This window comes from Corella eumyota, chromosome 4 (assembly GCF_963082875.1).
Source record: "Corella eumyota chromosome 4, kaCorEumy4.1, whole genome shotgun sequence".
Lineage (NCBI taxonomy): Eukaryota > Metazoa > Chordata > Ascidiacea > Phlebobranchia > Corellidae > Corella > Corella eumyota.
Window position 1 is genome coordinate 14,568,103 of NC_137493.1, and position 22,014 is coordinate 14,590,116.

At 30.4% G+C, this 22,014-nt stretch overlaps 7 protein-coding genes across 7 annotated transcripts; 2 read left to right on the forward strand and 5 right to left on the reverse strand.

The window, feature by feature from the left end:
- Nucleotides 1-515: 515 nt before the first annotated feature.
- On the reverse strand, nucleotides 516-4,144 carry LOC145749962 (transmembrane protein 164-like). Its single transcript, XM_082565859.1, has 5 exons — nucleotides 3,816-4,144; nucleotides 3,597-3,723; nucleotides 2,558-2,616; nucleotides 1,303-1,549; nucleotides 516-866 (listed from the first exon to the last, which is right to left on the reverse strand). The coding sequence occupies exons 1-5, from the start codon at nucleotides 4,088-4,090 to the stop codon at nucleotides 621-623; spliced, it is 954 nt and encodes a 317-aa protein (XP_082421985.1). The 5' UTR covers nucleotides 4,091-4,144; the 3' UTR covers nucleotides 516-620.
- A 5-nt stretch (nucleotides 4,145-4,149) lies between these two features.
- On the reverse strand, nucleotides 4,150-5,726 carry LOC145749961 (WD repeat-containing protein 18-like). The gene has a single exon (XM_082565858.1). The coding sequence runs from the start codon at nucleotides 5,684-5,686 to the stop codon at nucleotides 4,388-4,390; it is 1,299 nt and encodes a 432-aa protein (XP_082421984.1). The 5' UTR covers nucleotides 5,687-5,726; the 3' UTR covers nucleotides 4,150-4,387.
- Nucleotides 5,727-6,051: 325 nt separating this feature from the next.
- On the reverse strand, nucleotides 6,052-6,912 carry LOC145750913 (uncharacterized). Its single transcript, XM_082566985.1, has one exon. It carries the CDS (start codon nucleotides 6,910-6,912, stop codon nucleotides 6,052-6,054), a length of 861 nt encoding a protein of 286 aa, XP_082423111.1.
- Nucleotides 6,913-6,975: 63 nt separating this feature from the next.
- On the reverse strand, nucleotides 6,976-9,120 carry LOC145750914 (linear primary-alkylsulfatase-like). Its single transcript, XM_082566986.1, has 6 exons — nucleotides 9,101-9,120; nucleotides 8,865-9,019; nucleotides 8,365-8,493; nucleotides 8,112-8,216; nucleotides 7,846-8,004; nucleotides 6,976-7,259 (listed from the first exon to the last, which is right to left on the reverse strand). The coding sequence occupies exons 1-6, from the start codon at nucleotides 9,118-9,120 to the stop codon at nucleotides 6,976-6,978; spliced, it is 852 nt and encodes a 283-aa protein (XP_082423112.1).
- Nucleotides 9,121-11,073: 1,953 nt separating this feature from the next.
- Nucleotides 11,074-14,932, forward strand: LOC145749676 (nuclear inhibitor of protein phosphatase 1-like). The gene is made up of 9 exons (XM_082565504.1): nucleotides 11,074-11,215; nucleotides 11,709-11,769; nucleotides 12,257-12,410; nucleotides 12,765-12,875; nucleotides 12,962-13,180; nucleotides 13,519-13,583; nucleotides 13,688-13,790; nucleotides 13,905-13,999; nucleotides 14,298-14,932. Exons 1-9 carry the CDS (start codon nucleotides 11,142-11,144, stop codon nucleotides 14,424-14,426), a joined length of 1,011 nt encoding a protein of 336 aa, XP_082421630.1. The 5' UTR covers nucleotides 11,074-11,141; the 3' UTR covers nucleotides 14,427-14,932.
- Nucleotides 14,933-15,583: 651 nt separating this feature from the next.
- Nucleotides 15,584-17,147, reverse strand: LOC145750915 (uncharacterized). The gene is made up of 5 exons (XM_082566987.1): nucleotides 17,023-17,147; nucleotides 16,707-16,827; nucleotides 16,415-16,634; nucleotides 16,096-16,242; nucleotides 15,584-15,726 (listed from the first exon to the last, which is right to left on the reverse strand). Exons 1-5 carry the CDS (start codon nucleotides 17,145-17,147, stop codon nucleotides 15,584-15,586), a joined length of 756 nt encoding a protein of 251 aa, XP_082423113.1.
- Nucleotides 17,148-17,509: 362 nt separating this feature from the next.
- LOC145750123 (ADP-ribosylation factor GTPase-activating protein 1-like) lies at nucleotides 17,510-21,891 on the forward strand. Its single transcript, XM_082566071.1, has 8 exons — nucleotides 17,510-17,599; nucleotides 18,006-18,173; nucleotides 18,623-18,736; nucleotides 18,929-19,035; nucleotides 19,676-19,782; nucleotides 20,206-20,351; nucleotides 20,790-20,998; nucleotides 21,076-21,891. Exons 1-8 carry the CDS (start codon nucleotides 17,540-17,542, stop codon nucleotides 21,461-21,463), a joined length of 1,299 nt encoding a protein of 432 aa, XP_082422197.1. The 5' UTR covers nucleotides 17,510-17,539; the 3' UTR covers nucleotides 21,464-21,891.
- Nucleotides 21,892-22,014: the final 123 nt, after the last annotated feature.

Genomic DNA, 22,014 nt, shown 5'->3' on the forward strand with positions numbered 1-22,014 from the left:
TATGTTATACTCTTACCAGCAAAAAAAATTGAACAAAAATTAAATGTATGTACAATAAGTAGCCTTAAAAGCACACATAAAAAGTTATTTTGAAGAACAATTCAGCAATTGTCTAAGTATAAGTTAATGTTACTAGCAAAAATTATAAAGATTAAAATAAAAATAAATTAATTTTGAGAAGAATAAAAATTATTAAGTAAATAAAAATATCTTTCTGGATATAGTTTTAACTATAAATATAATAAAATTAAAATAAAAATACAACAGAACAACATATATGATTTCATTACATAACTAGAAAGCTAATTTAAGAAAGAATCTAACAAAAAAAGTTTGACTGTTCATAAACAAAGTACGTATGTAAGTAGTTATTTAATTTAATTAATATTATTTAAATATATTTTATGTTTAATAACATTTTATAATTAATTATCAAACGAAAAGTTTTTATATTTGATAAAATGAAAAATAAGAAAACGATTAAAAAATAACACACTGCATAAGTGTCATCCATTTCTACCCAATTAATAATTTAAAAAAATATTATTAAAAAAACAAATAATAGTATACAGAAATTCATATAGCTTTAAAAACATACTGTACAACTTTTTATTTAAATTTTACTTAGTTTTCAAGTGGTTGTTTTCGAAATGATCAACCGAAATGTATTTTTCCAGCAAAAATTTGATAACAGAATGTTTGTATACAAACACCTTAATAATCAAACTGGCAAGAAAGTAATAAACTTTTCCGTGGATAAGGTTGAGTAAGTGCTGGTGTATTAAAGCCCATATTCTATAGTTAACACCCACGAATGGATCACTTATTGCCGGGCAAAGGATATTGTTAAGATTGACAGTTGTTAGCTAAATCGAGAACCAAATTTAAACTTACATATTAAAAACTAAGTTATTGTTTTAGTAAGGCAATACTAAAAAAGGAGGGGGCAAAAAGAAGATAGGAAGGGAGGCCCTGTAAGGAGGGAAGGAGGGGGAGGAGGGGGAGGAGGGGCTAAGGAAAAGTATTTTGCAGTCATCTTTAGTTAGAAGCGGGAATTGTCAATGCTTCCCTAATGCCTTCCAGCATTGACAGTTTCCGCTGCCTAATAAAAACAACTGCAAAAAACTTTCCCTTAAGCCCCATCCCCCCCTTCTTTCCTCCGTTTAGTGCTCTCCTTCCACCCTGTCTTTCCTTTACTTCCTTCTTTTGGTGTTACGCTTTTGATAAAACAGTAGGATAAAAAAAATAAAAAAGCAAATTTTTTTTAACGAAAATTTTAAATTAAAAAAAAATTAAATTTACCATTGCCAATCCTTCCAGCAATGTAAAATGATACAAAAACCCAATTCCAATGCTCAATATCGGCCAAGTTAAATTAGAGAGGGGTTCAGGGGTGTAAGAGCCCCCTAAATAGATCAAATAAATGGGGATAAAGTAGATAAGAATATGGTGTAACCAGTAGGATTGAACCTCGAAGGTGAAATGACGAGTGTTTACGACAGGTAAAACCAGCGCAAGTAAGGCACCACTTAAAAGATGAAGATGGACCCTAAAAAATTTAATTTTTTTGTAAAAATTTTTTACTTGAAAAAAAGCTTAACTTAGTAAATTTTATGTTTTATTAATTAAATATTGAACATCTTTTAAAATTAAATAGTCTATATATTTTTTTTTTTGCTAAAATTAAATTATTTAAATTTTAAGGATAAAAATGTATATATATACAAAAATGTTTTACTTTCAAATTGTGTTTTTACAAAAATTTTCTTGCACAATATGTATTTATCCAATTCTAAATTTAGAAAATTTTGTGTAATCTTTAAAACACACCACAAAAAATGTATAACTCTATTTCAGAAAAAAACAAAATTAATAAAAATTTTGTTAAAAAATTTTCCATAAAAAATTTAGTACAGGGAACGAAATAACGGGTCGCTATTCGCTAAAAGCGAATCGTTTTTTTAAATTAGCGAATCGTTTTTTACAAATATATTAGAAATAGCGAATCAACCAAAAAAGGTTCAGGCAGTGATAAAACTCTCGTGTATATTTTTACGATCTATTTTACACCGGTTTCACACTAATTTAATTACATCATCATAATCCTGCGTAAATGTAGGTTACTATAGGGCATTTAATAACAATAACTTTCCATGTTTTGGCAATGCGTAAATTTCGCCCCCGAGATCGTTTAGTTGTTGCACAATTTTTTAAATGCATAACACAGCCTTAAAAAAATTAAAAATGTCTTTTCGTGCAAAATATTCTTAACGATTGTTTAACAATACGTTACATTTTAAAAATGCCACGCAAAAAAACGAAGATTGTGACTTGAACCTAATAATTACTCTAAAAATGCGACCTCAATTTTAGCGAATCGTTTTTTAAACGTTAATTCGTACCCTGTAGTATATAGCCAAATAAATATTTAATTAGGCCTATTTCAATATGGCATAGCATATTAAATTGCTTTTGTTGGAGCCATTATTACATATTGTTAAATTTTATTAATATTTAAGGACATATGTTATTAATAATTCATTTTTCTATAACAAACCTAAACACCGATCTAGTAACAAATGAGTTCTTTTCGTGGTCAGCGCACAGCAAAATCATCTAAAAAATTAAATTCTTTTATTAGATTTTAAGCCTTAAAGCAGAAAAAAAAATTAAAAAAAAAATTAATTTGCCATAGAAATTCTGTTAATAGCTTAAAGGATTTGGTATCTAAACCTCTTACAAAGGATTAATTGATGCCTTGAAAAGGAAGTTGAGTAAAATTTAACATATATAATTACATCCACCTTCCTTTTACAGAAATTCTATTTAATTAATTATAACTAAATAATATTCTTTACATTACAACAATTTAAAAGGCTGTAAGTTTAATTTAATTTAAACCTATAGAAAATATGAGCTTTTTATATATATACCTTAAATTTTAAATAAAAAATTATAAAATAAAAATATTTCGACATAATTTACTCTGTCTTTAACTAGTGTCAATGTACACAAAGGTAAATATAAAGCATTATTAATTATCAATAAATAATTTAAAAAAATTATCAATAAATAATTAATTATTACACTTTACTATTACTAGTATATTCTAAAATTAGAACTAATTTTCATGAATATTTTATCAGTATCACCTTCTAATTATAAAATTTTAAATTGTTTTTTTATTAAATTGTTGTTTCACTAAAATTATTCAACAAGAAATTTTTAATATTATATTTAAAATTTTTAATATTCATTTAGATAATTGATATCATGAATTTAGAATTTTTAATTTTACTTTTAGAAAATATTCACATTCTGATTTGCTATAACTTATATATAATGAAGCGAGGTTTTCATCTTATCAAACGTAACAAGGAAATACAAAAAGGAAACGTAACATAGATAAGGTTACAGCTCCACAAGACATTAACTTTATCATAAACATTTAAAATTAAAATATTTAAGCCATATTTTTTTAAATATTTAACTAATAATAAAAGCTAAAATTACAAACTAATTAGTAGGTATACAATAAAAATAAACTAAAACATAAGTAACTAAATCAAATACTCTAAAAGTAATAATTTAAGTACCTGTGTAATAGTTAATATATGGCAAGGGTTAAGTAAATAAATAGTAGAATCTTCAACAAGCTTATAACCAACTTCTATACCAAATGTTAAAGCCAATCCAGCAAGCAAAAGATTCTTAAAGAAATATCTAAAAAAAAATTCAAACTATTTTTTTTAAACTTTTTTATTTTCAAAAAAAATTTTTTTTTAATTTTATTATCAGAACTTAATTAAACATACCTTTCTTTGTGGTTGGTGTTATTCACGGTACTTAAGCTAGAGACTGCATTCTTAACAGCACCGTTGGTATAAGGAACTTCATTTCTAGGTTTATTAATCAACTTAAGTGTCCAAACAATTTCAACAAGCGATAAGGTCACAATAAATACGGTCTCGTAGAATCTACGCTCTAAAGATAAGTAGTTGAAGCACTCTATTCCTCCATTACCGTCTAAAGAAAAGTTGACCCCTTTGTATAATGGTAAAAACCATGCCTCTGATTCTATTGCCTTCATATTTTGAACTTGGTCTTTTGTACAATGTTAATTTAAATACATAGTTAAAGTCTTAGCTCTGCAAACAAAGTAATAATAAGTCAAATATTTGAGTTAAAAATAGGGCAGTGTTGTTGCTGTAATGAAATTACTTTTATAAGGGTACTTACAAAAAACAGTGGCAAAAATACATAATTCATACCTACACTGTAATATATTAGTTTAATTTTTAATTTATTTTAACTGAAGTTGGTAATTTTAAAATATATAACTTGAATATATTTATACTAGCAGAATTTTGTTATTTATAAATTTGAATTAGGAATCCATTTTGCTTTTTGTCAAATGTTCCAAAGCGAAATTATACAACTTTCTATTCTCTTGTTTAAGTTTTTCAATTTCCAAATTGGTTTCGTTTTTACTTTTTAATTTGCTGTCAGCATTTTGAGTTAGTTTAGTTTCTTGACAACATGACTCAATCTGACGTTGAACAGATTTACCCAAATCTTGATTATTTTCTTCTTGCTTAAGCTGACAAACTTTCAAAACATTTTTATCTGCGGCACTACCATCATTGATTACTCTTGATAATCGTGGGAATGCAAACGAAGGCTTGTGATTGGTTGACGTTAAACTTAAAGGGGCTAACATTACAATTATATTAGTAATTACCCCCTTATAAGACATTGAGCGTATACATTGGCCACTTGTAACATCCCAAATTCGAACAGTTGCGTCCCCTGATCCAGAGACCAACATACTACCATCAATATTAAAGTCCATGGCTGTTATGGGTTTTACATGCCCTTTAAATGTGGTATTATCGCTTTCCTCGACATTGATCGAACTATTTTGTGTGTTTGAAACAGTTATTGATTGTGCACACAAGTCGATTTTGTAGATGTTTCCATTGTAAAGACCAGCACATAAGGTTAACTCACTGGAATCGACACAAATTGCTGTTACACCGGCATTAAAAACTAGAGTAAGCAAGATCTGACACAGGGATAAGTCATATACTTTTACGGTTCGATCCAAAGAGCTGGAATAAACTCTTGAAAAATGACCACCAACTGCACCACATTTTAGGTTGGTTACAGCCAACGAATGGGATGCCCAGCAACCAATGGGCTCTAATGTATTTGAATAACTCAAAGCTGAAATATCCATAACTTCTGCCATATTCCATGAACATACTAATCCATCAAGACCTGACGTTATTAATACACTACAATCGTTTGTAAAAGACAGACAAGTCACATCCTGATAATGCCTGTTAAGGATATTAATTAGATCACCACTTAACGTGGACCATATGAATACCTTGTTTTCTATACCAGCTGCTAGATACTGGCCGTTTTCGCTGACAGATAGAGTTTTTACTATGCCTGGCGCAACAATCTTCTGCGGTTGTTGACCCTTTCTATTCATATCATAAACGTTAATTACAGCTTTGTTTGGAATTGATGACAGCACAAAATCATCTCGGATATGACATAATGAATTAGATTGCGATATAGCACCTTTGTATGAGATAATAGGGTTGTTGTTTTGGATATTGACAACGTTTATATTAAAAGGCTGACCCGACGAGTCGCTTACAAAAATCACTTCCATTTTTGTTTTTGTAAAAACTTAAACGTTTAACCACCTATCTTACTACCTACAAAAACGTCAAGGTATGTCAAATAAATAGTTAGTTAACATCTATTTCGTGTATTTACTGAACTACTGGCTAACCCTGGGTTTACAAAGTGGTTTATTATGAAAAGTTGGGTACACGTTTTAGTATATTTTATATAAACTACTCTCTAGCACTCACTGCCGGTCGTTAAAATATAACAACAACATGTTTGATTGGAAAAATGATTTATTAAGTTGCGAGCAATTATAATTTACATAATTTGTGCTTAATGATAAAATAAAACAAAACTTTAAATTAATTTTGCAATAATTAACGTTTTTTTTTGCTTTAAAGTTATTTATGAAATCATAAATGGCTCAGCTACAGACATGAACGCTTTCAATGTATCGAAAGAACCAACCAAATGGAGATATCCACCCGCCATAGCTTCGTCAAGGGTCATTTGATCGGTAACGATTGCTGCCCATATGTTAGATACCGTAGTCACAGATACATCAAACGAACCCATCAACTCAAAATCTTTGAACTGTATCTCATACACACAGTTCCTTAGGACATAGGCATACGTTTCAGAGTTCAAATCAGAAAGTATGAACTTGGCCGAGATCACATCGTTGTCATTGCATAAGACAGGGTCTAGTCGATAACGGAAGTTATCAAAGAGATGGTACATATCACTTGTTAAGGTGTTGCCGAGCCTCATTTGGTTAATTACAGGCAGATTTATACCATTGTCCATTTCGTCTGCTACGCTAAGGTAGTAACGGTTTCCATTTGAGCTTGTTTGTGCTTCTGCCATTGCAGTAAGTGCTTCTTTCTTTGAGGAAAGTGCAACTTGTTCATCCAAGTCTCCCGATCCTTCTTCAACTAAACGAGCAGCCATGCAAGAAATTTCAACAGCCCATTGAAGCTCGATAAGTTTTTTCTGCATATCGTCTGTCTCTTCAGCTAAAGTTAAACTTACTTGTGCTGAGTACGCCATGTTTACGACCGGACTAAACAAATTGAAAGATTGGTATTTCAAAAACCTTGCCATCTTATCGGCCCGCTGTTGGTGAGTCAACGGGTTAAGATCTACTGCATCGCCACTGAACCAGCCTAAGAAATGCTCGAAAATGCCTCGGACGGACCACTTCACAGTTCCGTAAATTTCCTGCAAGTACAACTTATCTGAAAGCGAAGCTGGTAGGTGTACCATTTCGGGGATCACGTCTAAGTTATAGTTATGATCAATCAACCTGCGTGTCTGATCATGTACATATTAGATTCCGTCCCTGTAGTAAGTCAGGAGATCGAAAATCTCTTGCTCTCCATAAACAGGAATGTTATGTTGAAGCACCATAATAGCAGAGCGCATGTATCTCAATTTGTCTAAGCTCTTCCACCATTCCATCACATTTCTCGGGGAAGTTCCTCGAATTGAATATAAGTTGGGAAAGGCTCTGTAAAGGCTATCGCCGGGAAACAGAATTTTCCGATCAGCAAGCCACAAGGCAGTGTGGTCTGCAGTTTCAGTTGTAACATGAATAAGTTCGAAAGTTAGGCCTAGATAATTAACAAAACTTTTGTTAGAGATTTTATTCAAATCACCCAACTTAAGGTGTAAATTTTTAACATTACTTTTACTATTATTATTATTATTATTATTATTATTATTATTATTATTATTATTATTATTATTATTATTATTATTATTATTATTATTATTATTATTATTATTATTATTATTATTATTATTATTATTATTATTATTATTATTATTATTATTATTATTATTATTATTATTATTATTATTATTATTATTATTATTATTATTATTATTATTATTATTATTATTATTATTATTATTATTATTATTATTATTATTATTATTATTATTATTATTATTATTATTATTATTATTATTATTATTATTATTATTATTATTATTATTATTATTATTATTATTATTATTATTATTATTATTATTATTATTATTATTATTATTATTATTATTATTATTATTATTGAGAAAAAGTGTGCTGTAGTAAAATACTTGTTTAGCTATCTACAGCATAAAGGGGTATACTAACTACTAGAATTAGTAGCCGCAAAAATAGGCAAATATTTTTTTTTGAACTCAAGGTCATACCTGCACATGTAAAAACTTCTCTATCTTCATACGTAACCGTTGGTTCCGCCAATTTGTAGACAATGCTTCGGTTAATAACGAGTGGACCGGTGTCGTTCATAATAGGTGGTAAAGGTGGCAAGGCAAGGCCATATTGTCGAAAACTACGGGCTAAATTTACTGCGAGATAGAATTTTTTAAATTAACAATAAAAAACAATTAAAAATAGCATCTTTTAATTATATTTATATTTTTTTATAATAAATAATATTTAGAAATTCAGTTACTGTATTTGTATTGTGATTCGGCAACTTTGGAATGACCATATAGTTCAATTGGATCTTCTGGGGTAGAAAATTCCTGTATCAAGGCGGCGGCTCCATTAATATGATCTAAATTTCAATTACATTTTGTTTAAAAAAATTACAAAAAATATTAAAAAATTTTTAACGCCGAAGCTCCTGGCGAAAATTGCAACTAAAACATAACCTTAGATAACGAAAAAGTAAAAGTTATTTTGTTTTTATATTTTTAACGTACCAGTATGGTGATGAGTTAAAACAATTCCTCTAAGCTTTTTCCCTCCAGCCAACTGAGAAAATTGATTAACCAGGTCGATTGCTATTGGTTGATTTTCGGTCGCGTCAATTACTATCATACCATCGGGTGCTAATAATAAACATAAAAACTTAAGAAATAAAAATACATTCAAAAAAGTTAAGTTAACATCGTAGTGTTGTGGTCAAAACTTTGGCTTCACTACAAAAGATTCTTAGTTTGATTTCCACTGCTGCTGTAACGTCTTTGAGTAAGTTTTTATAAACGGTATAACCTCCTGTTGAAACAACATTCAAGCAGCAGTTTAATTAACTATCGACCAATAATAATATACTATATATCAAACTGTAAAAGGGAACTCGTGACTGGGTCTGGGTAACGAATGTCACTCTATGTTTAGGTCGTAAAGTCAACCTTTTCACATTTATAATAAATAAACAAAAAAATGACCCAAACACCTCTTTTACTTTTTGTACAATTACCTTCAATCATAATCATGTTGCCAAGAGTATACCCAATCGCATCCCAAATTCCATCAGTCACCTTGTCAATTCGAGGGTTATACACCCCCTGCGCCTTTGCCCCAGGTGAATTCCCTAAACCGATCAGGAGCGAAGCAATGAGCGGGCCCAGAAATCTAAAAAAAATGTTATTTGTTTAAGTACAGCAAATTAAAAAGTTAACACATACATAAAAAAAAACATTAGAAAATTCTTACTTGAAAATTTGTCTTGACATAGTTTCAACTTTTTCTTTGTTTTTCTTGTATCAGTTTTTATCCTACAATATAAAATTTGTTACAAGTTTAAAAATCTTCAAGAAAGGTCGCGCTTATATTGTCAATTTTTTTTAATTAGAAACTTTATGATCAGTTTGGCCAAAATTAATTATATTTTATCATTTCAAGTTACATAAGTTATACGATCAAAATATGAAATTGAAATTAATTTTTTAACAAGTTATATTGTTAAAATAAAAAAGTGATTGGCAGATATTATTTATGGCATATTTTAAATAGTTAAAAACTGCAAGTGGACTAATCTAAAATGATTGATGGGAGAAAAAAATTATTTATTGAAAATTGTTCTATAAGATTAAATGTAAATGCTATTTAATAACTTTAAAACTTTAATTTAAAAATTCCTGGAAAAGTATTTAAAGATCAAACTTATTGGTATATTTTTTGACTGACATGCAACAAAAAAATTGTTATTGACTAATTAAAATTTAATAACCCGTCAGTTGGTTTTTAATTTTAAAAATTGGGCGTCGACCAACCTTTAATAACTTTTTATTAGTTCCCCCAATATTAAAATGTCATGTAAAAATAAAAATAAATTAAATTGGACCATAACTTTTTTATATCTTTATTATTAAATTTTTTTACAGCATAAACATAGGCTAACATTTATTTCCTTTTAAGTCTTGAGTAGCCTTTAACTGAATATTAACTTCGTCGATTTTTTAGATTCAAAGAAATTCGCATTATTTATAGCTCCCTACTTAACATAGCAGGCAATAGGTATCGAACCTATAACCTAATATAGTAAAGACATTTTTTTTCGTTTCACACTATATATACAAGAACAGTTTAATGTTTTATACTTATTTTAAGTCTACACATGTTTGAGTCAAATAATTATTTAAAAATTAAATGTTAATTAACAAAAAAATGTTTTAAAAATATTTATGTTTTCATTTTGAACTTTTTTAAGTTTTAATTTGAGAGCTGTCAATTGTCATATTAGATTTAATATGTGATTGACAGAAATTATAGCTATAGTGTAATGGTAATAATATTAATTTTAAAATTTATAATTAAAATTTATTAAATTAAAAAAAGTTGTAAATTTAACTAGAGTCTGCGTTCTAACATTTTATAGCTTAAACTATTTGTCTTATAAATTATCCTAAGGTTTAAGTAGTTATAAAAAACTTTAACCATCTAAGTAAAAAATATAAAACTTTTAATCAAAGTTAATATATATTTGTGAAAATATTTTTCTATTCTGTTATTTTAATAATGTCAAGTCGTATAAAAATATTATTAAAAAGTAGAAAAACTGATTAAATCGTAAAAAATATTAACAAAAAGTTTTAAAAATATATTACATTTGACAAAAATTTAATTAAAATGTAACAAACGAGTACAAGCATTTAGCAGCGGAACACAATTGGCCAGTAAATATCGGGCAAACATAATCAAAGATATTCCAAGCTGCCAAAATCGCTACATGATAAAAATATATATTTTCATATTTCCACTGCCTTAAAATATTTGTAAATCCATAAGAAATAATCATTTTAACCTTATTTTAAATACAAATTATATACCCTGCTTAACAACAGTGATCGGTGCATGGTGTAGTGATAAGAACACTTGTTACACCACATATGAGGTCGTGGGTTCAATCCCCACTGATCCCATGCTGTAGCGCCCTTGAGTAAGAAGCTTTAAACGGTATAAACTCCTGCTAAGCCAGCACTTAAACAGCAGTATATTTATTGGGCAACTATAATCTATAATATCCCAAACTGCCACAGGCAACTCGAGACTGAGTCGAAGTAACATAAGTTACTCTATGTTTAAGTCGCGCATTCGACTTTCCCACATCAAGGATAAATTTATATACAAAAAACAATCTAATTATTAGACCGTGACGAAACGTAATTCTTATACGATATAGTAAATAGCTTTGGCGTGCAAACTGTTATAATTTAAAGTAAAAATAAAAAAAGTATTGTTTTTTACTTTAATTATGTCGAAAGTCAGGTCTAGTAGACTCCCAAGTGCTTCTGAACCAGTAAAAATAAATTTTGACGTCCCGTCATGGTATGTTTATATTTTTAATTTATTAAAACATAAATTTATATTTTTTTGAAAACAATCTTTTGCAAAATTATTAGCTACCCGATAAAAATTGGCAATATCTTTAAGCAATAGAGAATAAAACTGACAATACCATGTAGAAATAGCTGAATGGAGTTTGATTAACGAAAGCTTGCATATACCGGCTGCGGCTGACCGGCACCTGGTGTAGTGGTAAGAACTCTTGCAGACACATGAAGTCAAGGGTTCAATCCCCACTGCTTTCATGCTGTAGCGCCCTTGAGTAGGCGTTATAAAACTATAAGAACCTCTGCTAAGCCAATACTTAATCAGCAGCAGAATTATCAATTATAATCCCTCTAATATCCCTGCTAGAGGCAACTCGAGACTGGGTTGAAGTAACTGATGTTATTCTATGTTTAGGTCGCGCATTCGACCTTTCCACATCGAGGATAAAGATATGTACTAAAAATAAAATTAATTTTCTACTTTTTAGGGCAAGTATTTCACCCTCTGGTACACATTTAGATGTAATGAAAGGAGATAAACTGATTGAAGTAATAATTTTTAATTATTTAAATTTTAGCTTTTTGTAAAACGAATTGGATTATTCTGTATTTAGCAAAAGAACTATTTAGTTTTTAAATAGTTCTTTAAAAAAATCCTACAAAAATTAGAAGGATTTTAGGCACATTTGTTTTAGTAATAATAAATGTGTTATGACCCTTTTTACAATTTTACTGTTATGGTTTATGTAGTAAAAAAGTGATGTCATTATAGAGTACTAGTTGAAACAATTAACTTTACTACATGGGGTCAGAGATTTGATTACCACTGCTTCCATGTTGTAGCTATTTCAGATTGCCAAAAGCATCTTAAGACTAGGTCAGGGTAACCAATGTTACTCTACATTTAGGTTTTAGGTCCGCAAATCAAAGATAAATAAATATATAGGCCTATATATAACAAATACATAAATATGATGTTAAAAATAAATTTAAATTTGCTAAACCTAAAAGTAAAGATTTTTAAATTTTGATGTAGAAACTTATCATTGACGAAAAGAAATGTTATTATTTCGGACGGAATGCAGAATCTTGTGATTTTTTAACAGAACATGCTTCCTGTTCTAGAGTTCATGCTGTTTTAATGTATCACAAACACCTTCAAAGAATGTTTATTGTAGACCTGGGCAGTGGTAAGTAATATTATTTTAGTATTCAAAATACCGGCAGCGTAGTGTAGTGGTAAGAACACTCGCTACACCACACATGAGGTCATGGTTTCAATCCCCACTGTTCTCATGCTGTAGCGCCCTTGAGTAAAGCGCTATAAACGGTATGAACTTCTGCTGAGCCAGCATTAAATCAGCAGTATAATTATTAGGCAATTATAATCTATATTATCCCAAACTGCCACAGGCAACTCGAGACTGGGTTGGAGTAACTAATGTTACTCTATGTTTAAGTCGCGCTTTCGATTTTTCCACATCGAGGATAAAGATATATACAAAAAAAAGATATATATTTAATTGTATTTTTGTGATTTTTAGTTCATGGTTCTTATATATGGAATACTAGGTTAGAAGGCCACAAACCAACTCCCATCCCTTTTGATGCACAACTTAGATTTGGTGCTTCAACAAGATATTATATTTTAAAAGGTGAAATTTCAAGATTTTTAGCTTTAATATTTTTGTTTTGTTTTTGGAAAGGTTTTAATTTTTAAAATTGTTTATAATATTTTAAGAGCGACCCCAGGTGGTGGCAACATGTGAAGGAAAACCTGAGGAAGATATGATCTTTGAGCTTCCAGAAGAGCAAGAAGAGCTTGATAATTTAACCGAGTTTAACACGGCACACAATAAAAGAGTTTCTGCAATCGCTGTCGAGGAAGCTCCAAGATTCGGGGCAAAACGAAAAAGAAAATCGGTTATTTTTGCTATTGATGAAGAAGTTATTAACCCAGGTAAAAACTAGTTAAATTACCTGTTTTATTTTGGCATTGTCAGTTTAGAAATTTAATAAAAATTATAGCCCAAAATTTTCATTTTTAATTAGTTTATGGCTCAGCAGAAGTTTAAAGCATTAACAGTGCCTTACTTAAGGGTATACAGCATGTAGTGTAGCCAAGAGTTCTAATCATTCCATATTGTCACTGGCCATTACTACAATAATTTCTTTTAAATTACTAAACTGATTTATGTTTTTGGACACTTTGACAATTTTTAATTAATTTAAACTTTTTTCAAATGTTCTCTAAACAACCCAAATAATATGATATATATATATGGTAATGTATTATAGAGGATGTAGACTCTTCAGTTGGTAGATTTCGAAATATGGTTTCTGTTGAATTAATCCCAAACAAGGTTCGTATCAAATAAAAAATTTTTGTTTCTAATCAAAAAATTAAAAATTTACAAAAAAAAAATAATTGTTTGCTTTATTTTTCTTTTTTTTATTTGAATGTTAGAGAATGAAGGGAGAATCTACCGGTCTTGTGTCCCAGAATACTGATGTTAAAAAACATGTCCAAGAATTTTATAATCAAGGACTATATGAAGACTTAGACAAAAGTAAGTTGTGTATTATTGTATCATCTTAAAAATAATTCAAGAATTTAAAAAATTAAAGCATTGTTTAAAAGAATATTACTATTAACTTTTTAAACTATTATAAATTTGTTTTAGATAAAAAATCGATAGTAGAACCATTACAAAGTTTGCAATCCCGATTAACTAATTTTGTTCCAAACCTAGCTCCTGATATTGAAGAAACTACCAAGGTAAACACTTTGAATTTAAGTAGATACTTGTTTTATCCTCTATGTGGTAAGGTTGGCTTCATGATCTAAGCATAGAGTTGTTACCCCAACCAGAGATTATAGATTACCCGATAATTAAACTGTTGAATTAGTGTTGGCTCAGCAAGAGTTCATATTGTTTTTAGCACCTTATTTAAGGCCGCTACAGCTTGAGAGTAGTGGGGATCGAACCTAGGACCTCATGTAGTGAGCCAAGTTTTTAGATCACTACACCGCGCTGCCAAAGTTAGTTTAAATATTTTATATGTATATTTTTAAGGTATCAATTGAAACCAATCTTGAAATCCAAAAACCGCAAATAATCCACGAAGCAGAACCAAAGTCGAGAAAGAAATATGTTAAAGAAGCATGGCCTGGTAAAAGGCCTGCACCATCATTACTAGTTTAAATTTAGCACAAGAACAAAAACATTACTTCAATAGCATGCTCATGGTTGGAAAAGTGTGTAAAATTGCAGAGTAAATAATTATGTTTACTTTTAAAGAATGCCACAGGTACAGCATAAAAAATGAACAAATCTTTGTTAAAGAACCTAAAAGTGCTATAAATTAATTTTTCTATTCGAAATTTTATTATTTTTTGTCCAGAATAGATTTATTTTTAAACTTTAAAAAAAAATCTGTTTTGTAAAGTAATAATGACTTACGGAAAGATTTTTATAGAAAATGCTAAACAAACCACTGCCCCTTTTGTTAAAATTTGTGTAGCAAAATTTCTATTGCTTATATTGTATTGTTGATAATGTTCTCAATGCTCTTCACAACAATAAAATCAAAATGCTTTAAATTGGTACCCCAAAACTGAGACTGATTGGTATGCAAGTTTAATAAACTACTCTTGCGAACCTTTTTTTGTGGCAAAATTTATATTTTTGTATGTTTCATTTAATACAATGCTTTCTTAAAGAAATTTCTAAGTTTTTTTTTGTATGTATCTTGATCCTCGATGTGGGAAGATCAAATGCGCGAACTAAACATAGAGTAACATCAGTTACCCCGACCCAGTCTCGAGTTGCCTTTTAGCAGTTTAGAATATTATAGTTTACAATTATAATTATGCTGCTGATTAAGTGCCTGGCTCAGCAGGAGTTTATACCGTTTATAGCTCCTAACTCAAGGGCGCTACAGCATTAGATGACTGGGGATCGAACCCAGGACCTAATGGTGGTGTAGCATCTGTTCTGGCCACTACACCATCCTACCGGTTTCGCTTACAGTTTAAGAATATTTATCCCCAATGTAAGAAATCTAACTTTGCAGCCTAAATATGTAACAATCAATATAAGATATAGCTCTTAAAAAAATTTCTAAGCCGGTTACCAACACATTGCATAGCGTAGGGTCAGCACTAATAATCGCCCCTGCTAATTTATACTCTTAATTAATTTTTTGGTCAAATAAACCCATAAATGCCCTATCCGACGAAGTTACAAAATAGCGAAAGGCCTGTAAAAATAATTATTTAGTTTAAATAATTTGTTACTAAATGTATATATTAAGATCAATATGCTTTATATTTAGTCATATTTATTTTATCGTTTAAAATTTAAGTGTTTTGAACAGCTCGGTTAAAAATATTTGAGTCCAAAACTCGACTGAATTTCGGTTTTCGTCTTCTACGTAGCGGTAAAAGTTTGTACGAAGTTTTTGTCGTAGTTGTCATGGTATCCTCTCGCGTGACATCACAACCTAAAATTTAAGATAATATTTTTAAAATATTCTAAGATATTTTCTTTAAATTGATGTAGCTGGTAATAAGTAGCAGCTTGATGTCGTTGTCGGAATACTTAGACTTACTACATGAGGTTCTGGTTTCGATTCCTACTTCCATTATGCTGTAGCGCCCTTGAGTAAGGACCAAAAAAACGATATAAACTCCTGCTGAGCCAACGCCTAAGCAGTAGGTTAATTAGGAAAACTATAAAAACTTAAACTGCTGAACGTAACTCGAGACTGGGTCGGAGTTACCGATATTACTCTATGTTTAGGCTGTAAAGTCGACCGTCCAACATCAAGTATAAATACGAAAAAATGTAATTTTAATAATTCATGCCAAACCTTGTTGTGAATTCCAGTTGTGGTTTGACTTGATGTGATAAAATTTCTTTTTTCTCGGATTCATCATCCAGGCTTGTGACGTCATGAAGTTTACGTCACGAATCTGACACGCTGGTAGCAAAATAGTTTTACTTCTTTCTGGCTTCACTGAAAATATATTAAAAGAATAATTTAATTTATGTGGTATATGATCTTAACGGAGTGCTAAAGAAATAGGCAAATAAGGCAAGTTTCTAAAGTTTATTTAAAAGCTTCAATTCGTTTAGATGTTTAAAAATCAACTCACTTTTGGAGCTTTTTTTCTTTGACATTGCAGTACAGTCTTGAGATGAACTTACATACACTGGCGTGATATGTTTAGCTGGCTTTCTTACATGCTTAACCCTTTTATTTATTTCGGGCAATATAACAGGCTGTTTAAATGCAGATTTGCTGGTCGAGATCGGCGTAAAATAAGGTTTTGAATCGCTACTAACAGAGGCTGTTTTTGTAGTAACATCACATACTGGCTCGTTGTATATTCGTAACAAATGAAATGCCTGTTAAAAAACACCAATATGGCGATTTAGAGACGCTGGGTCTGGGATTTTAGTTTTTTTTTGTATACTTACTTTTTTAGATTGTGGGTTATGACTTCTTAGTTGTGGTATGAGAAGTTTTTTTCTACCGATTTTGTGTTTAAACTCTGATGTGTAACTACTTTGTGTATTTGCATCGTAAACTATTGGGAAACTAAAAACACATTATAAATTTAATTTTGTAACAAAGTTAATTTAATAACAGCCTGATTTGAAAGTTTGTTCGTAGCTTATTGCCATATTTAACCAACTTACGAAATTTTGAGGATAAAAAGTGTTATATATAAACCGCTAACGTCAATTGTAACAAAACTGTTAATAACTGTTTGTATTTAACTTTACAATTTACCTTTCATCGTAAGGAAACGGATACACACATGGTCTTTGTTTTTCGTTTAATAATCGAACATTTCGAACTGGTAGTTCGTTATTTATCGATTTTGGAAATGATCGAAAATCGATGGTTTTTTGCATTGCTTGTCGAAATTTCCAATTCTTTTTTTGAAATTTTGTTGAATTTATTTATTTTACGCAAGTTGTTTACGTTTTTTTGCATTGTGAATCATTAAAGAACGTTGTTAAAAGGACAATGTAAAACACGTCATCAAAAAATATCAGCTGATGTTTGTTGTTAAATTATAGTTTGTTAATTCTCACAACGATTGAGGATAACTTTGTATTATTTATTAACGAGAACGAACGAAAACGAGTGAAAATTTTCTACTTGAGCAAAGTCTCGTGTAATAAATCAAAGCTTAGCTTTAAATTATGTTTTTTTGTGTTGTAATTAAGTAACAAGCTATAAGATGATACTTACCATCTGTATACTTACATTTAGGTTTAGGTAATATTTTTTATAATATATTATGGCAAGTCCAAGAACTAGACGCGCTTTAAAAGAATTAAAAACGAAATATGGAAATAAGGTAAATTTTTATTAATTTGTTTGACTTTTTTTATTTTTATTAATTTGTTTAACATTCCTGAAATAAATTTTGTATAGTATTCTTTTTTTTCATTGTTTTATACAATTTTATCAAACTTAATAATTTAAATTGTTTTGAACAAATTGAATCTACATATTTTCTTCATATATTTATCCTCAATGTGGAACGGAAGACTTTAGAGCTTGAACATAGGGTAACATAACCTAACCCAGTCTAAAGTTGCCTTTATATATAACTTTATCCTCAATGTGGCAAGGTTGACTTTACAGCTCAAACATTGGGTAACATTTGTGACCCCTAATAGTTGATCCACTGATTGGGTTTGGACTCTGCATATAGAATAAAAGTTGTGAGGATTTAGTAATAAAATATTTCTTGTTTTTAGTCATGTTTTGAGTGTGGGGCCTTAAACCCACAATGGGCATCAGTTTCATACGGGATCTGGATTTGTCTTGAATGTTCAGGACAGCATCGTGGATTGGGAGTTCATTTAAGTTTTGTGCGGTCAACTACGATGGATAAATGGAAAGAAATTGAACTCGAGAAAATGAAAGTAAGTTTTTTTATGTTTTGGGTTATTACTTTCTTTACAATTTTCATGCTTGTAACAGTTTTTTTTTTAAATACATTTACCCTCGATGTGAAAAGGTCAAATGTGTGACCTAAACATAGAGTAACATTAGTTACTCATACCGTGTTTCAAATTGCCTTTAGAAGTTTGGGATATTATGTGATAGTAAATATGAACTGCTGATTAAGTGCTTACTCAAGGGCGCTACAGCATGAGAGCAGTGGGGATTAAACCCATGACCTTATGTAGTGTAGCAAGTGTTCTTACCACTACACCATGCTGTCGTCAGTTTATATATACATAATTTCAAAAAATCTGTTTTGTTAGGCTGGTTAACTAAAGTATAACGTTTTTTTTATTAAAATTTGTAATTTTTAAATAACAATTTTATAAAGTATTTATGTATAAAGGAAATTAATTTATGTTTTAAGGCTGGTGGTAATGCAGTAGCGAAAGAATTTTTTGAAAGTCACATAGATTTTGATGAAAATTGGACTTTAAAACAAAAATATGAAAGCAAAACAGCAGCTTTATTAAGAGACAAGGTAAATTAAAATTTTAAAACAAAAATTTTGGGCAAGTTGCTATATATTTATTTGAACTCAATACCAATCTGAGTATGTATATCAATTCATGAATAATTTAAACTACAATATATTTGAAGTCCCTATAGACCTGAGTACATATTTTAAATAACCTTTCAATTTGTAATTAAAAAAATCATTTAATTATTTAAGATTTCTACTGAAGCAAGTGGATCCGAATGGAAAGAATCGACATCTTCGGCTCAAAATTACGTTCCTCCTAAACCTGTGTCAAATATTTTAAGTTCATCTAATAATAAGTGAGGTTCTTGTTAAATATTTGTAAAATATAAACTGGTAGGCTATATATCAGCTTTAAAATATAGTTATAAATTGTATTAAAAAATAATAAACTATGTAGTTCAAATTACTACTTAAACTCTCGAGTAAGTTTAGTGCCTTCTATTAAAATGTCTTTGTGACTACAAGCATTTTTAATTAGTTAAAAATCAATAAATGTTAATTAAAATCTACAAACGTTTCCTTTTGGGTCTACGGATTATTGTTAATTGTAACATTACAATAATCTATATTATGCTAATTGAAATGACCGGCAGCGTGGTGTAGTGGTAAGAACACTTGCTTCACCACACATGAGGTCGTGGGTTCAATCCCCACTGATCTCATGCTTTAGCGCCCTTGAGTAAGGCGCTATAAACGGTATGAACTCCTGCTGAGCCAGCACTTAATCAGCAGTATAATTATCAGGCAATTATAATCTATAATATTCCAAACTGCCACAGGCAACTCGAGACTGGGTCGGAGTAACTTATGTTATTCTATGTTTAAGTCGCGCATTCGACTTTCCCACATCGAGGATAAAGATATATACAAAAAAAAAAAAAAAAAAAAAAAATAAAATTTATTAATAAAATATTAAAAATGGGAAATTTTTTTTAGATCAAATAGTGGTCATGTTCAGTCAACTAATAATGAAAACGATGATTTTGAAAATTTTGAATCCTGGCTTTCAAGCGATGAGAAACCCCAAATGCAACAACAACAAAGTAAAAAGTTATTAAAAACTATACTTACAGCTCTTTGTAAATTATATTTAGGGAAAGACAATTTTTTACATTACCTGCAGTGTGGTGTAGTAGTCAGAACACTTGCTACAATACATGAGGTTGTGGGTTTAATCCCCACTGCTCTTATGATGTAGCACCCTTGAGTAATGCACTATAACTGGTCTGATCGCCTGCTAAGCCAGCACGTAATCAGCAACTTATATTTTATCGAAAATTATAATCAATAATACCTTAAACTGCCAAAGTCAACTTGAGACTGGGTCAGGGTAACTGATAGTACTTTGAGTTTAGCTCATAAAGTCGATCTTCTCACATTAAAGATAAATATATAGAGATATAAAAAACTATAATATTTATATATTCCATTCCAGGTACCAGAAATAATTTTTTTTTACTATTTAGGTAAATACCAAGGTTTTGGAAATACCCCTGTTCAAACTGAAAACGAGGGCCCAGATTTTCTTGCTGGAGCTATGTCAAGTTTGACCACCGGGTGGCAGGTTGCATCAAAGTGGACTTCAACTGCTGCGGTCAGCGCAAAAGAAAGTGTAAGTAAAAACCATTCTATAAAAATTAAAAACCATTCTATAAAAAATTTACCATTCTATAAAAATTAAAAAATAATGTTTTTTATTTTCCTTTATCTTCAATTTAAGAAGGCCAACTTTATAGCATAAATATGGAGTAACATTTGTTACTCTGACTCTCAAGTTGACTTTGCCAGTGTGGTATTTTATTAGTTATATTGTCTCAGCAGGAGTTCATGCTGTTTATAGCGCCTTACTCAAAGGCGCTACAGCATGAGAGCAGTGGGGATTAAACCCACGACCTCATGTGTGGTGTAGCAAGTGTTCTTACCACTACACCACACTGCCGGTCATATATAACATCTTACTTAAAGGTTCAAAAAGTAGTAGTTAATTGGGATTGAACCCAGAACCTTCTGTAGTGAAGCCAAGTGTTCTAACAATTTTCTTTTTTTTTAGGCTGTTAAGTTGGGCTCTCAGGCTTCTGTTCTAGCTTCTGACATCACCACAAAAATGAACGACAAAGTTGTTAAACCGACACAACAAAAAATATCCGACGGTCACGTGGTCAACGAGCTCACAACCAGTATGACGTCATGGGCCGGAAAGTTGACGGATTACGGAAAGTCGGGGTTTTCAAGTTTGTCGAATATCATTCAAAATAAAGGGTAAGAATATATTAATTAATTTATTGAAATGTTTTTTTATCACGTGACTTTTTCTATAATTACCACGTGATTTACAGAAATGACGTCACAACGGAAGACGATGACGTTAACGCGGAATTCTGGGACACGTTCGGAGCAAAAGACGTGACTGCCACTACCACCAAACACACAACCCCTGCTCGCACCGAATTCGATGACGTCATTAACCCAACGAAAACTACGTCATCAACAAAAATCTCCAACGACGAGGAGGTGGATTTAGAGGCGTGGCTTAACGAAGGCACGACTACGTCATCGGCCGAAACCGCGGTGACGTCACCGAAATCAAAAGTGACGTCACCGTCGAAGCGGCAGGATTCGTGGGGCGACACGTGGGAGGAAGTGGGCTGGGACACGAGTCGTGACGTCACCAATGGCAAAGACAAAGACGTCACGGACTTAATGACGTCATCAAAAAGTGATTAGGGAAAAAATTAGGTAAAATTTTGGCTGCTACTTTAAATGGAGTAGAATTTGGTTTTGCCTCAAATAAAAATAAAAAACTTTTATTTATTTTATTTAGCTTCAAAACTGCTTAAAATAATTTAGTTTTTGTTTTTATTTAATTTTTCCTCGGTATGAAAAGGCTGACAGTCTAAAAATATTATGTAATAAGCTACTTCCTTAAATTTAACATAAATTTTGACATAACTGCTGTCATTTTTGCAATAGATTAAAATAGATCAAAACTAGGATATACATAACTTAAAGTTGTCGTACTTCTATGTAGAATATGAATGTTTTTATTTATTCGTAACAAGATTTCAATTTATGGTGTCCTATTTAAATTGTGTTGTTTTTGTTAAGTATAGCTTCTGATACAGTCAAAATAATATACATTTCCAAAAGCATTTTGTCAAAAAACACTAGCTTTTTTAAACGTCTCTGATGTGGTAAAGACGACTTCACAGCCTAGTTTGTTACCAAAACCAAGTACCGAGCTTTTGGCAGCTAAGATTAAATTGAAACTGGTATTA

Coding starts and splice junctions, on each gene's coding strand:
- LOC145749962 (XM_082565859.1), bottom strand. CDS start 4,090: ATGAAGGCAATAGAATCAGAGGCATGGTTTTTACCATTATACAAAGGG. Junction 2,617..3,596: donor ATATATTAACTATTACACAG/GTACTTAAATTA, acceptor TTAATTTTTTAG/ATGATTTTGCTGTGCGCTGA. Junction 867..1,302: donor TGCTGGAAGGATTGGCAATG/GTAAATTTAATT, acceptor TTCTCGATTTAG/CTAACAACTGTCAATCTTAA.
- LOC145749961 (XM_082565858.1), bottom strand. CDS start 5,686: ATGGAAGTGATTTTTGTAAGCGACTCGTCGGGTCAGCCTTTTAATATA.
- LOC145750913 (XM_082566985.1), bottom strand. CDS start 6,912: ATGGTACACCTACCAGCTTCGCTTTCAGATAAGTTGTACTTGCAGGAA.
- LOC145750914 (XM_082566986.1), bottom strand. CDS start 9,120: ATGTCAAGACAAATTTTCAA. Junction 9,020..9,100: donor ATGTCAAGACAAATTTTCAA/GTAAGAATTTTC, acceptor CATTTTTTTTAG/ATTTCTGGGCCCGCTCATTG. Junction 7,260..7,845: donor AGAAGTTTTTACATGTGCAG/GTATGACCTTGA, acceptor TTAATTATCTAG/GCCTAACTTTCGAACTTATT.
- LOC145749676 (XM_082565504.1), top strand. CDS start 11,142: ATGTCGAAAGTCAGGTCTAGTAGACTCCCAAGTGCTTCTGAACCAGTA. Junction 11,770..12,256: donor AAGGAGATAAACTGATTGAA/GTAATAATTTTT, acceptor ATTTTGATGTAG/AAACTTATCATTGACGAAAA. Junction 12,876..12,961: donor AAGATATTATATTTTAAAAG/GTGAAATTTCAA, acceptor TAATATTTTAAG/AGCGACCCCAGGTGGTGGCA.
- LOC145750915 (XM_082566987.1), bottom strand. CDS start 17,147: ATGCAAAAAACCATCGATTTTCGATCATTTCCAAAATCGATAAATAAC. Junction 16,828..17,022: donor CCGTTTCCTTACGATGAAAG/GTAAATTGTAAA, acceptor ATGTGTTTTTAG/TTTCCCAATAGTTTACGATG. Junction 16,243..16,414: donor TGTAAGTTCATCTCAAGACT/GTACTGCAATGT, acceptor ATATATTTTCAG/TGAAGCCAGAAAGAAGTAAA.
- LOC145750123 (XM_082566071.1), top strand. CDS start 17,540: ATGGCAAGTCCAAGAACTAGACGCGCTTTAAAAGAATTAAAAACGAAA. Junction 17,600..18,005: donor AAACGAAATATGGAAATAAG/GTAAATTTTTAT, acceptor TCTTGTTTTTAG/TCATGTTTTGAGTGTGGGGC. Junction 19,036..19,675: donor TTAAGTTCATCTAATAATAA/GTGAGGTTCTTG, acceptor AATTTTTTTTAG/ATCAAATAGTGGTCATGTTC.